We start from the raw sequence: 14,342 nt of genomic DNA on the forward strand, positions 1-14,342 counted from the left end.
CTCGTTGGGCTATAGCGGCACAGACGCGTTTGCTGATATAAAATTGTGAAACAGATATAGGCTCTCGGTACTTAGTTGAAATACATTTTATTGTTTATTTTTCGCCATTGACAATGGGAAGCAAAATTACGGTACTTAGTAATTATTTTACGCAAATTTGCACTGGCAAATACTTTCCTCAGTTCGAGGATAAACAAAGCTTGTTATGCTAGAGTAGACCTAGAAACCAGTTATCGTTCCACGTTGAATACATACCCAGTAAACATTGCTATAAATCATGTCAATATAGTTATACGCGGTCAAACCTTTGAAAAACGCTGTCATTGTGGCTTGTTTTATATCTCCATGTCCAACAAAAGAAGTCAATAAACCCACGTAATCAATTAATTTTCGTGTTTTTTGTTTTATTATTGTGACTCATATACAAATTTGGTTTAAAGTCACCTAAGTGCGAAATTTCCCGTTGGCTACGAAATGCAAAACTAAGGGCACAAAATTAAAAAATTGAACCAATAAATCCAAAATAATGAGAAAAAAGTGGACTTAATATTATAACATGGGTTTAACACAAATATTAACAGGAAAGTCAAAATCCGGCAACATCGACAGCGGAAATTCAACATCGGGTTGTCTCTTCAGGTTGGTCGTGTCGTGGACTTAGCAAATCAGATAATCCAAGCGTAAGGCAATGATACCATGAAAGGTGACGGCAATAAGTCTGAAAAGTCTGGCTTTAATTGGGTTCGGGAATAAATTCTGCATGGGAGTGTAGCTATCAGTTTTGCCTTGGAAAATCTACAAAAACAAACAAAATCGAAATAAACAGAGCTGTGTATCTTGATATAAACAAAACTTAACTTTTATTAGAGTTTTATCACGAATATCAACTTGCCATGTCGTTTCCATCGACATCTTGTATCGTTTGCAGCTGATTGGTGGAATTTCCAAATGATATCTTGAAGCTTGTCACCCAATAGCCAAAATTTCCCTGGGTGACTACACCTGTCACTGTGGTCGGAGTTCTCAAGTCAACTTGAAGCCACTCTCCTGGCGTCCCTGCATGAAAACATTACGTCATCATATCTTGGCAGCATTGATAAGATTCTTAGAGGCGAGATGCATTACTAACGATCTTTTGATGGATGAGGAACCCAATATGTTTCTCCATCCAATCTTCCTTCATGAGCAGCATAAGGTTGAGGGTGGATCGACGATGCGGTCATTTCGTCATCTCGCACTTTCCCACTTTTCACACCAGCCAAGCATACTTCCTCTGTGAAATGTAAATATCATAAATATGTATGTGTATGTATGTAAATATCAAGTTGTGGAAATATTCTTAAATGTGACGAATTACCTAAACCCATGACTTCGTATCGCAGAAATAAACAAAGTTCTTCTTCTGAGCTAAGTGTGGGGAGTTACCACAATCCCATAGAAATCATATTTACCATCATTTACCGGTTAATTTAGTTCAATACATGGTTAAGACTGGGCAACAGCAAATTATTTGGTGGTATTTTAAAAGGTTTTGGAAATAGTTTAGATGATAATTCAAAAAATTTCTCATTTTGTCCACCCCCACAGCAGGTTAGGATGGTTATTTTACAAGTTTTGCCTTTATTTAATTTTATCCGGTTGTTCAAAAGAACTAATCGACACATAATAAAAGTATAAATCAGCAAGCATCAAAACCAAAGTTAAATGGACAATCTTGCCACCACAGTTTTACTGAATGGCTTGTATGTAATTGAATCCTTTATGAAGAAAAACACCCTAAACAAATTTCGAATTCACGGCATGTATCGGTTAAGAAGTTGTGTTTAATGTTTATATTTCTTGAAATTAAATTTACTAAATATAGAAATTAAATGTAAAAATTAGCTCTTTCAACATTGGTAACAATTTCCAAGACTGGAAAGTCTTGAAAAGAAGCAAGGACGGACCTGGAATTTAAGCAAACAGCCAAAGTTGATGTTGTTAATGGTTGTGGTTTGCTTTATTTACAAGCAGAGTTGAATAAACTGTGTTTTATTTGCTCGATATTACGATAAGCAAAGGATTGGGCTCCATGTAAAATATACATCTTTGTACAACTGGACAGTGTAGTTTTAAAGTAATTTGAGGGACCGAAACGGTATCTTAAAATTTGTACCACGGTTCCTACAGCAGAAAATGAGCAGTTACGGTTTCTTAAAACACTAACTTGCGGTTTTTAAAATTTTTAGCGGTCGCCAAAGCCAAACCTTAAAAAACCTGCCGTTGGCTAAAGGGAAAGTCCCTATAATGCCTTATTTTCTAAGCTCTGACGTCAAACCAAACACCTTTATCTGGACTTGGAATAAATATAAAGTAGAAAGTTTCAAAATAAAATAAAATATTTAAACACTTGAGCTTGGAAAGAAAACGTGTTTGCAAAGATACCCTGTCTGTTTGCTCAAGATGGACTTGATGTGTTGGTGTGAATGTGTAAAGTTTCTTGCTGCATTAAGTTCGTGCAGCAACAATTTGTTGTCAAGTGTTAAGTTTAAGACATCAGATAATTTATATAGAAATTGCTTACAAAAAGAAACCGTTAAAATGCATAAAAAAATGCTGTCAGTGAAAACATTCACATACTTTAGCTCGGTTCAACATGAAAATGTGAAAACATGAGACATGAATGCGGTGAACATGATATGATATGATATAACATCGTGATATGAAGCTCTCATATGACATTTGACAAATGTTATGCTTTGCAAATATACCAGCAGTGTAATGGCTGCTGTATGGATCGAAATGTTTTTAAAAAACTTCTGCATCGTTTTAGACTGTTTGTTTAGATTATTTGACTGTTTTTTATAGTCCAGCCACTCCTCGACATATTGTCATAATGCGACCAATCTACATTAATCTTTTGATAAAGCAACTTATTTGTTGTTGGTAAATTACCTCGAACAGCTTCATGTAAACGATCCAACGTATCCAACCTTTTCTTAAGTTCGACAACTTCGCTTAGATCGCATTGACACTGGCCAGGTGGACCGGGATTCCCCTTTGCTCCTTGCGTGCCCTGAGGTCCAGGTATTCCCCGTTTACCGGATGGTCCTCGCGGGCCTCTACTTTGCAGGATTCCTAGAGCATCACGTGGAACAGGCAAACAAATCTGCTCATTTTGACTCAGCACAAACTTGGCCAGATTAGCAGCAAACACCAGCGCTAAGAAAGCAGCTATCAATGACGTCATCTTCACTTGTTTATCAGTCTGCAAAATATAACAGATTATGACGTGAGAGAGAGCATTCTATGCAACAAAGATCTGCGCGAAAAATTTCATTCACAATTAGGTTAGAAACAAGATGCTTTAAAGCAATTACAGAAATATACTTGTCCAATTGTGTGTGAAATATTAAGTAAAAAATAAGGATGTTCAAAAATTTTGGTAATAATGGAACGAAAACTTTTATATCAAATTTTCTTGCAACCCGAACCGATGTCAAATATATTACGTCATAAAAATGAAAAACTGAAAATTATAGTAAAAGAATTTTATCAATATTTATCGCGTTTATTGAACATTTACGTAATAATGGTTGGTTTGCTTTTTATATTCTTGGGATAAAAAGAAATAAAGCAACAGCGCTTCCGCCATAACATTGCCAAGTTATTTCGTTACTTGAGGAAAGAGCAACAATAAAGCGTTGATCAAATTATCAAAAAATCTGACGCTACATGTCGCTCTTTGCTTGCAATGTAAACTTCATCACCTCTAAGTCGGAGGCAATAAGAAAGGAAATGACGTCAGCAATATTTGAGACTCTTCTACCATAGAAAGAACAAAACCTACAGAATGAAAACTAGAGGTGCTAGAGAGAAACAAATGTCATGCGAAAGTTTTTCCAATTTTTGTTCATCGCAGATATTTGCCGTCGACTTATTTCAGTTTTCTATCAAGACTGAGTTCTTTCGCGGTTTTTGAGTTTCTCAAAGCACTTACAACCGTGACCCTGGTGTGGTTGGATGACTTTATAAAAGTGATTATATTTGAAAAAACAATCCGTGTTTTCATTTTGAATATTTTTATTTTCGTGTATTTCACACATTTCAGTGCAAAGAATCAGCTGCTTACGTATTTCTTCTTATACGGATAATACAACCAAGTCAGTCGGCGCAGTCATTAAAAGTTTTAGCTCTCCACTTGTTTAGAGCTTATTTCCATTTCTAAGCTTTGAATACTGTCTATAGCGGGCGTGTGCAACCTTTTTCACTGGAGGGCCAAATAGAAATTTTGAATGATAACGCAGGCCGCATGAAATTTTTCAGAAAACAATTAATATCATTTTCTTATGAAAGTAGTTTATGTAGTCAAAAAACAGATTTAATGCAGTCCACGACACACTTGTGCGACAGTTTATTGAAAAACTGTGAATAATTGTCGATGGAAGATGAGGAAACTAAATTCAGTCAAGCGTATTTAATCACAGATTAATGTGGTGTTTGATGTTGCGGATCTTTGCAAACTTTTGGAATATTTACTTTCACAGAACTACATTCTTACGCAGCAATCTTACATCACAAAGCTTCAGCGCAATATTACTGTACACAGCGCGCGAAAATTTCGCTTGCTTTGCTGTAAACCGCATCAAAGAGTGATGGCTAGTATACACTTCTAACATTTTGCTGAACACCACGCGGGCCGCACGGAACAACCTGGCGGGCCGCTTGTTGCACCTGTCTGGTCTATAGGAATATTAAAATAAATACCAACATCAAGTTATTCTTTTTACCAGGAAATCGTTTACTTTGAACAGGCTGAAAGCTGAAGCTTTTAGGAAAATACGAGCTTAATAACTATATTTATCAGCGCTGAAGTTTGAATTATGACGTCGATTTTCATAGAAAAGCAACTACCAATAAGAGCGTCAGTTTATATCTGGTAAACAACTTGAAGTCGTTCAGTTTCAACTTTCAAAGCAATCGATACTTTGTTCCACAAAGTCATATTCGCCTGCTAGCATACAATTACCTATAGTCGTAAGCTTACTGTAAGTTCGACTGCAATGTACTAGTCAGTTATTTGCGTAGTTAAGCTGCATTTATATAGAAAATATTCGAGTCAAAAAGTCTTTTTTTCCCGCATGTAACAACAAATATTTTGCGACTGCACTGCACCATTTCCCATGCCCCGTGGATTGGTTAAAAATCACCTTTTTTCTTCGAATTTTTAAACAAAACTAAACCAAGCTCAGAGATTTGAAACAAATAGATTGGATCCTGACGTAAAGTATGATGCTAACAAATGACTCAGTTATAAGTGTCACCATGTCAGAGTTTATGACTTGTTTTATTTCAACCGGTCCAAGGCCGACCTAAGGAAGTGCGGGGCCCGATGCAAGAATTCATGACGACGATCATCGCTGATTATAAACAACATCAGCTGTGAACTAACAATGTGATTTGTCCAAAATAAAAGTTAAATTGATGTTTTGGTTCTAAGCAGCGCGAGTCACAACGCAGTCGCATCTCTCTCATTGACCTAAGGCCGGTCCTGAACTCGTCATAGTTCGTATTCTCGCAGATTGATTGAAACATCAAATATATACACGCAAATAGTTTTGACTTACGTGTTTTTGTGACGGATTTGTCATGGTTATATTTTCTCTAAACAGGGTTACAATTCTTGCATTCACACGAAACGTGAAATACGGCAGAGTTTAACAGCAACTGAGCCGTTATATTTAGCTGATAAAGTTCAACTAATTCAACCAAGATTTTTCTTGGCCAGGATGTATGAAGTCATAATAAAACAAACAAAAAAATCAAATCGAAGCAAAACGCTTTTATCGATATATTTTAGTCTTCGACTCTTACATCATCGGTATAGACTATAGACCTTTGATATATAGGTCTAATGTATAAGTGCCTTTAATTCGATGAATTGAATCTTAACCAAGTTTGACAAAACACCAAACGCCAAATACAATTTTCAAGAACTATAAGTTTTCGTATATCCCAGTGACAATTGGCAAATGTTTTATGAATACTAACGCTAAGGTTATGGTACGACTTACATACGAGGATATTGTGCACTATTGTATGTTATATATTGTATATATATTAATTTGCTCTGACTTGTACCGCGCGTGTATACGTCTGCAGGCATCAAATAATAGAATAAACTCGTTTTTGATAAGGTTCGCATTTTGGCTTTCCTACAAATCTTTCTGTCTGTCCACGATAAGCAGAAATTAAAACATTCATTAAACAGGCAGCAGCAAAGCAGCATAAATAGATCATCGCCGCGGTTATATCGCGTAAATATTTACAAGAGGCACAAAAATGCGTTTGCAGAATCCAAAATAATCCAGCTTTTGTTATACCGCAGTGTTATGCTTGAAACAACGACAACAAGCAGCAGTGAGATTTTTGCACAAGATAATGACATGGAGTGTGTTTACTGGATTTTGTGTTTGTTGTACAACTATGCACTCCTGTCAAGTCGTTTCCGATAACCCGCTCAATATACACATTGATTCGAGGAGCTTTTCATGACGAACTTTTATGTATTTGGAATAAATTACTTGTTGTTTGTCCTGATTGTCTTTAAAACTTTGATATTTGAAGAAATATTCCTCAACAAATCCATAACTATATTAAACACCCCAGCATCAACAAACGAAACTTTATTAGCATGTTAGCTTGGATTTAATATTAATCGGAATTCCGCTTCAAAATCGGGTGGTCTCTTCAAGTCGGTCGTGTTGTGGACTCAACAAATCACATAATCCAAGCGTAAGCCGCTGCGAGCGTAATAAGTGACCGCAATAAGTCTGAAGAGTCTGGCTCTAATTGGTATCGAGCATATATTCTGCACGTGATTATCTGTGTCTTCAGTGTTGTCTTGGAAAATCTACAAAAACAAACAAAATCCAAATAAACAAAGCTGTGATATAAGCACAACTTCTATCGAGTTTTATCACAAATACAAATTTACCATGTCGTTTCCATCGACATCTTGTGTCACTTGCAGGTGATTATTGGAATCTCCAAATGATATCTTGAAGCTTGTCACCCTCCAACCAACAGATCTCTAAGTGACTACACCTGTCACTGTGGTCGGAGTTCTCAAGTCAGCTTGAAGCCACTCTCCTGGCGTCCCTGCATAAAAACATTACGTCATCATATCTTGGCAGCATTGATAAGATTCTTAGATGCGAGACGTGCGAGACGTTTTCGAGGCAAAAATGTGTTTGTAGAATCCAAAATAATCCAGCTTTGTTATACCGCAGTGTTATGCTTGAAACAACGACAACAAGCAGCAGTGAGATTTTTGTACAAGATAATGACATGGAGTGTGTTTACCGGATTTTGTGTTTGTTGTGCTACTATGCACTCCTGTCAAGTCGCTTCTGATAATCTGCTCAATATACACATCGATTCGAGGAACTTTTCATGACGAACTTTTATGTCTTTGGAATAAATTACTTGTTGTTTGTCCTGGTTGTCTTTAAAACTTTGAAATTTGAAGAAATACTCCTCAACAAATCCATAACTATATTAAACACCGCAGCATCAACAAACGAGACTTTGTTAACAAGTTAGCTTGAATTTAATATTAATCGGAATTCCACTTCAACATCGGGTGGTCTCTTCAAGCCGGTCGTGTCGTGGACTTAACAAGTCAGATAATCCAAACGTAAGACGATGCCACGATTAAAGGTGACGACAATAAGTCTGAAGTATTTAGCTTTAATTGGGTTCGGGAATATATTCTGCACGTGAGTGTCGCTATCAGTGTTGCCCTGAAAAATCTATAAAAACAAACAAAATCGAAATAAACAGAGCTGTGTATCCTGAAATAAACACAAATTAACTTTTATTGAGCTTTGTCACGAATATTCAACTAACCATGTCGTTTCCATCGACATCTTGTATCACTTGCAGCTGATTGGTTGAATTTCCAAATGATATCTTGAAGCTTGTCACCCACAAACCCGCAGCTCCCTGGGTGACTACACCTGTCACTGTGGTCGGAGTTCTCAAGTCAACCTGAAGCCACTCTCCTGGCGTCCCTGCATGAAAATATTACGTCATTATATCTTGGCAGCATTGATAGAATTCTTAAAGGCGAGACGCATTACTTACAATATTTTGATGGATGAGGAAGCCAATATCTTCCTGACTCTCCATCCAATCTTCCTTCATGAGGAGCATAATTAGAATGAGGGTGGATCGACGACGCGGTCATTTCGTCATCTCGCACTTTCCCACTTTTCACACCAGCCAAGCATAATTCCTCTGTAAAATATAAATATCAAGTTGTTGAAATATTCTTAAATGTGGGGAATTCCCAAAAAAAGTTCTTCTGAGCGACCTGCGGGGAGTTACCATAATCTCATAAAAATCATATTCAGCAGCAGACGATGATAACTCTCTGTTCAACAGCAAATAACATGGTGTTATTTTAAATGGTTTTGGAAGTATTTGAGATGCCAATTCAAAAAGTATTTCATTTTGTTATCGTTGTTTTCCTAATTTTACATTGGGACCATCTCACAAAAACAACAAAATTTTGAGAACAAATGGTGAATTTCTATTGGATGGTGTTTACCAGACGACATAACCAATTTAGAGCTTTCATTTAAACCTTAATACTTCTATAACCAGTTAACGAAACGATTCCAATTTTAACAAGCGTAGGACGATTTAGCCAGGCCCTGTCCAGACTTCCGTTGAAACTCGATTTTAATTACGCCTCCAAGTGGCAAGTTATTAAGTAACAAATTTATGTTAAATTGGGCTACAGATAGTAGGCGCTGTGTTAGATCTTTGATCAAAAAGAAGCTAGTGACCGACAGAGAAATTCTTCCCACTTCCAACGATATTAACGTTGTTGAAATTGATAAAGCCAGTGTAATTTCAGTTGCGAACTACTGCACTTGGGGCAGAAATGCATTGATTTAAATAGGGTCAAAAGTCGTTTACGCGACCTCAAAGTACTCTTTGCATAGACAACTTATTGTATTTTCTCGTTATTGCATTATCTTTTTATTTGGAACGACAACTTAGGAGGGCTCTCCCCGGCGATTGGCGAGTAACGACCCGCTAGCGACTGCAACTAAGACTGGTAACACGAACAATTAAGAATCACTTTCAATTGTCGCTCGATTAACGAACTTTGTACTTATTTTGTGGTGTAAGTCGGCCAACACTGACTTAGTTGTAACTGGTCCGATGAGGACTCATCGAGAACTTATCTACTTACAACAACAAAAACTAAACTGTCGAGCAAATGTCAATACTAGTTAATACAAATGTTATATTGTAGAAAGATTTTGGACAATGATTTGTGCGCCAAATTGTGCTCCACGTGAAAAGTGCCGAGTACCGGTGTAACGATTATTTTCTCGTTCATATAGCCAGGCTTAATTTCACATTTACGGTGAACCGCGACACCTTTAACTGCGAGTAACTGTGAGTAACTGTGAGTAACCTTCAACTGTGAGACTTTGTAGCGTTATCACGCTAACGAAACAAACCGATGATCTTCGAAAAGCCACATTTAATTGGTCTCAGCCAGACGCCGACTCAGACTAAAAAAACTCTAAAAAGCGCACAATATTTATATAGAATAAGGGTGCCAAATCATGTGATTAAAATAGTTAACAAACGCGTAGGTGCTGATTGGTAAAAAATGCTTCAAGCAAAAACACGGTGATAAGTAACGACACAACATGTGAGGAACAAAGTCCGTAACACCGGGACTGACCGAAATTTCTTGACAAAAAATAATTCGGTTCTATTTTCGAAAGTACCGACGGTATCGGTAAGTATCGGTAACGCGATAGTACCGCGGTACAGTAATTCGGTACTATACTAGCCGCGGTACTGCCTTGGTAGGTTGGAAAACTTGCTACAAATCAATGAAAATAAATTTTTAATAAAGATAATAATGGTTGGTATCGTCCAATCATACGCTCAAGGCTGATTGACTTATCTTGTAACAACCACGCCAACCTGCAAGCTACAGTAAGAGTTAGTGCTTTTCTAAGCGCAAAGTTAAGTTGATTCTAATTCACTTTTCACTTCATCTTCAAAGTGAGAAGCTTTCACTGCACTCAGTTGTAAACCTGCTTCATGAAAGCTCGGTCACAATTTGCTGATCACTTTTTGGAAAAAGATTTTTTATAGCTAGTTCTTGGCTCTTGCTTAAAAACGAGATTATAATAATCAAGCTACCATTTTTAACCAGCCTTGTTATGAAAATATTAAATTCTGCTTTGATGATAATATATGGACATAGTACTTTTTTTTAACAAACTGTTGCAAAATAATATTTCGCACCATTGTTTGTTTGTTTTTCGTGTGTTTTCCCACGCTTTTATTTTTGTTAGTTAATTATCAGTTAGATTTTATTCTGTTTGTTATCACCTTGATTTCTTTTGTCCACTGCGTTATTTCATGTTGTTTTCGTTTGCGCCTCAAGTGTTTCGATGTGGTCGAACGGTCAGTAAAAACTGCCATAATAGTTGGCATAGAAAAAAACTTAAGGCAGATAAGCACAGCGAAAGAGATGTGTTTCAGAGATTTTTTGAAAACACTGAATCTGTGCGCGTTGCGCACGTCCCGCGGTAGACTGTTCCACAGCCTAGAAGCAGCTGCGGAAAACATTATGTCGCTGTACATCGAGGTCCGACAAGGTGGAACTTGCACGAAGTTCCTAGACTGGGATCTCAGAACTCTCGTTGGGCTATAACGGCACAGACGCGTTTGCTGATATAAAATAGTTAAACAAATATAAGCTCTCGGTACTCAGTTGAAATACATTTTATTGTTTATTTTTCGCCATTGACAGTGGGAAGAAAAATTACGGTACCTAGTACTTAATCTATGCAAATTTGTACTGGCAAAAACTTTCGTCAGTTCGAGGATAAAGAAAGCTTGTCATGCTAGTGCAGGCCTAGAAACCAGTTATCGTACCACGTCGAATACATACACAGTAAACATTGCTATAAATCATGTCAATATAGTTATACGCGGACAAACCTTTGCAAAATGCTGTCATTGTGGCTTGTTTTATATCTTAATGTCCAACAAAAGAAGTCAATAAACCCACATAATCAATTAATTTTCATGTTTTTTGTTTTATTATTGTGACCAGTGTTTTTTTAAGGTGTTTTGGTGTTTTGGGAAACCGAAACGGTCCCCCAAATTTCTCCAGCGGTTTCCCAAAATTTGGACTTGCAACTACAGGCTATTTTTTGGTATTTAAATGAAACACTTGCGGTGTCTTAAAACTACTTAGTGGTCACCCAAACCAAACCTTAAAAAAAAACCTGATTGTGACTCATATATATATTTGGTTTAAAGTCACCAAAGTGCGAAACTGCGCTTTGGCTACGAAATGCAAAACCACGGGCACAAAATTAAACAATTGAACCAATAAATCCAATTAAGCAATGAGAAAAAGTGGACTTAATATTATAGCATGGGTTTAACACTAATATTAACAGGAAAGACAAAATCCGACAACATCGACATCGGAAACTCAACATCAGGTTGTCTCTTCAGGTTGGTCATGTCATCGACTTAGCAAATGAGATAATCCAAGCGTAAGAAGATACCACGACGAAAGGTGACGGCAGTAAGTCTGAAGTGTCTGGCTTTAATTGGGTTCGGGAATATATTCTGCACATGATTAGTGCTATCAGTGTTTCCTTGGAAAATCTACAAAAACAAACAAAATCAAAATAAAGAAAGCTGGGTAGTCTGATATAAACACAACTTAACTTTTATCGAACTTTATCACAAACATTCAATTTACCATGTCGTTTCCATCGACATCTTGTATCACTTGCAGGTGATTGGTGGAATTCCCAAATGATATCTTGAAGCTTGTCACCCAATAACTACTACTTCCCTGGGTGACTACACCTGTCACTCTGGTCGGAGTTCTCAAGTCAACTTGAAGCCATTCTCCTGGCGTCTCTGCATGAAAATATTACGTCATCATATCTTGGCAGCATTGATAAAAACTCTTAGAGGCGAAACGCTTGACTTACGATATTTTGATGAATGAGGAAACCAAACTTTCTCTCCATCCAATCTTCCTCCATGAGCAACATGATTAGGATGAGAATTGATCGACGATGCGGTCATTTCGTCATCTTGCACTTTTCCACTTTTCACACCAGCCAAGCAAACTTCCTCTGTGAAATGTAAATATCAAGTTGCTGAAATGTTCTTAAATGTGACGAATTTCCAAAACTCATGACCTGGTATCGCTGAAATAAATAAAGTTCTTCTTCTGAGCTAAGTGTGGGGAGTTACCACAATCCAATAGAAATCATATTTACCAGCATTTACCGGTTAATTTAGTTCAATACATGGTTAACACTGGTCAACAGCAAATTATTTGGTGTTATTTTAAAAGGTTTTGGAAATATTTAAAACGCCAATTCAAAAAACATCTCATTTTGTCCACCACCACGGCAAGTTATGATGGTTATGTTACAAGTCCTGCCTTTATTTAATTTTATCCAATTGTTCAAAAGAACTAATCGATACATAATAAAAGCATAAATTAACAAGCATCAAAACCATAGTTAAATGGACAATCTTGCCACCGCAGTATCACTGAATGGTTTGTACGTAATTGAATCCTTTATGAAGAAAAAATACAAAACAAATTTCAAATTCGCGGCATGTATCGGTTAAAGTGTTGTGTTTAATGGTTATATTTCTTGAAATTAAATTTACTAAATATAGAAATTTAATGTAAAAATTAGCTTTTTCAACATTGGTAACACTTTCCAAGACTGGAAAGTCTTGAAAAGAAGCAAGGACTGACCTGGAAGTTAAGCAAACAACCCGAGTTTATGTTGTTTATGGTTGTGTTGTGCTTTGTCTACAAGCAGAGTTGAATAAAGTATCTTTTATTTGCTGGGTATTAGGATAAGCAAAGGATTGGGCTCCATGTAAAATATACATCTTTGTACAACTGGCCAGCGTAGTTTTTAGGTATCTTGAGTGTCCGAAACGATATCTCAAAATTTGTACCACGGTACCTACAGCAGAAAATGAGCAGTTGCAGTCTCTTAAAACATTTAATTGAGGTTTTTAAAATTTTAGCGGTCGCCAAAGATAAACCTTAAAAAAACCTGCCGTTGGCTAAAGGGAGAGTCCCTATAATGCCTTATTTTCTAAGCTCTGACGTCAAACCAAACGCCATTATCTGCATTTGGGATAAAAATAAAGAACGAAGTTTCAAAATAAAATAAAATATTTAAACACTTGAGCTTGGAAGGAAAACGTTTTTGCAAAGATGCCCTGTCTGTTTGCTCAAGATGAACTTGATTTGTTGGTGTGAGTTTTGTAAAGTTTCTTGGTGCGTTAATTTCGTGCAATATCAATTTGTTGTCAAGTGTTAAATTGAAGACATCAGATTAGTTATTTAGAAATTGGTTACAAACATAAACTACTAAAATGCATAAAAAAATGCTGTCAGTGAAAACATTCATATATTTTAGCTCGGTGCAACATGATAATATGAAAACGTGAGATATGATTGCGGTGAACAAAGTCGTGATATGAAGCTCTCATGTGACATTTGACAAATGTTATGCTTTGCAATATACCATCAGTGTAATGGCTGCTGTATGGATCGAAATGTTTTCAAAAAAACTTCTGCATCGTTTTAGCTTGTTTGTTTAGCTTGTTTGTTTAGATTATTTGACTGTTTTTTATAGTCCAGCCACTCCTCGACATATTGTCATAATGCGACCAATCTACATTAATCTTTTGATAAAGCAACTTATTTATTGTTGGTAAATTACCTCGAAGAGCTTCATGTAAACGATCCAACGTATCCAACCTTTTCTTAAGCTCGACAACTTCGCTTAGATCGCATTGACACTGGCCAGGTGGACCGGGATTCCCCTTTGCTCCGTGCGTGCCTTGAGGTCCTGGTATTCCCCGTTTACCGGATGGTCCTCGCGGGCCTCTACTTTCCAGGATTCCTAGAGCATCACGTGGAACAGGCAAACAAATCTGCTCATTTTGACTCAGCACAAATGTCGCCAGATTAACAGCAAACACCAGCGCTAAGAAAGCAGCTATTATTGACGTCATCTTCACTTGTTTATCAGTCTGCAAAATAGAACAGATTATGACGTGTGAGAGAGCATTCTGTGCAACAAAGATCTGCGCGAAACATTTCATTCACAATTTGGTTAGAAACAAGATGCTTTAACCATTTACAGAAATACACTTGTGCAATTGTGTGTAAAATATTAAGTAAAATGTAAGGATTTGCAAAAATTTTGGTATTAATAGAACGAAAACTTTTAACCTCAAATTTT

At 36.8% G+C, this 14,342-nt stretch overlaps 3 protein-coding genes across 3 annotated transcripts; all 3 read right to left on the reverse strand.

The window, feature by feature from the left end:
- Positions 1–218: 218 nt before the first annotated feature.
- LOC143465315 (retinoschisin-like) lies at positions 219–3,239 on the reverse strand. Its single transcript, XM_076963541.1, has 4 exons — positions 2,935–3,239; positions 1,130–1,273; positions 893–1,056; positions 219–795 (listed from the first exon to the last, which is right to left on the reverse strand). The coding sequence occupies exons 1-4, from the start codon at positions 3,227–3,229 to the stop codon at positions 658–660; spliced, it is 741 nt and encodes a 246-aa protein (XP_076819656.1). The 5' UTR covers positions 3,230–3,239; the 3' UTR covers positions 219–657.
- A 4,416-nt stretch (positions 3,240–7,655) lies between these two features.
- Positions 7,656–8,603, reverse strand: LOC143466219 (lactadherin-like). Its single transcript, XM_076964853.1, has 4 exons — positions 8,594–8,603; positions 8,128–8,280; positions 7,891–8,054; positions 7,656–7,793 (listed from the first exon to the last, which is right to left on the reverse strand). Exons 1-4 carry the CDS (start codon positions 8,601–8,603, stop codon positions 7,656–7,658), a joined length of 465 nt encoding a protein of 154 aa, XP_076820968.1.
- A 2,592-nt stretch (positions 8,604–11,195) lies between these two features.
- On the reverse strand, positions 11,196–14,123 carry LOC143465314 (EGF-like repeat and discoidin I-like domain-containing protein 3). Its single transcript, XM_076963540.1, has 4 exons — positions 13,818–14,123; positions 12,045–12,191; positions 11,807–11,970; positions 11,196–11,709 (listed from the first exon to the last, which is right to left on the reverse strand). The coding sequence occupies exons 1-4, from the start codon at positions 14,110–14,112 to the stop codon at positions 11,572–11,574; spliced, it is 744 nt and encodes a 247-aa protein (XP_076819655.1). The 5' UTR covers positions 14,113–14,123; the 3' UTR covers positions 11,196–11,571.
- Between the last annotated feature and the right edge of the window lie 219 nt (positions 14,124–14,342).

The sequence above is a fragment of the Clavelina lepadiformis genome, chromosome 7 (assembly GCF_947623445.1).
Source record: "Clavelina lepadiformis chromosome 7, kaClaLepa1.1, whole genome shotgun sequence".
In the NCBI taxonomy this organism is placed as follows: domain Eukaryota; kingdom Metazoa; phylum Chordata; class Ascidiacea; order Aplousobranchia; family Clavelinidae; genus Clavelina; species Clavelina lepadiformis.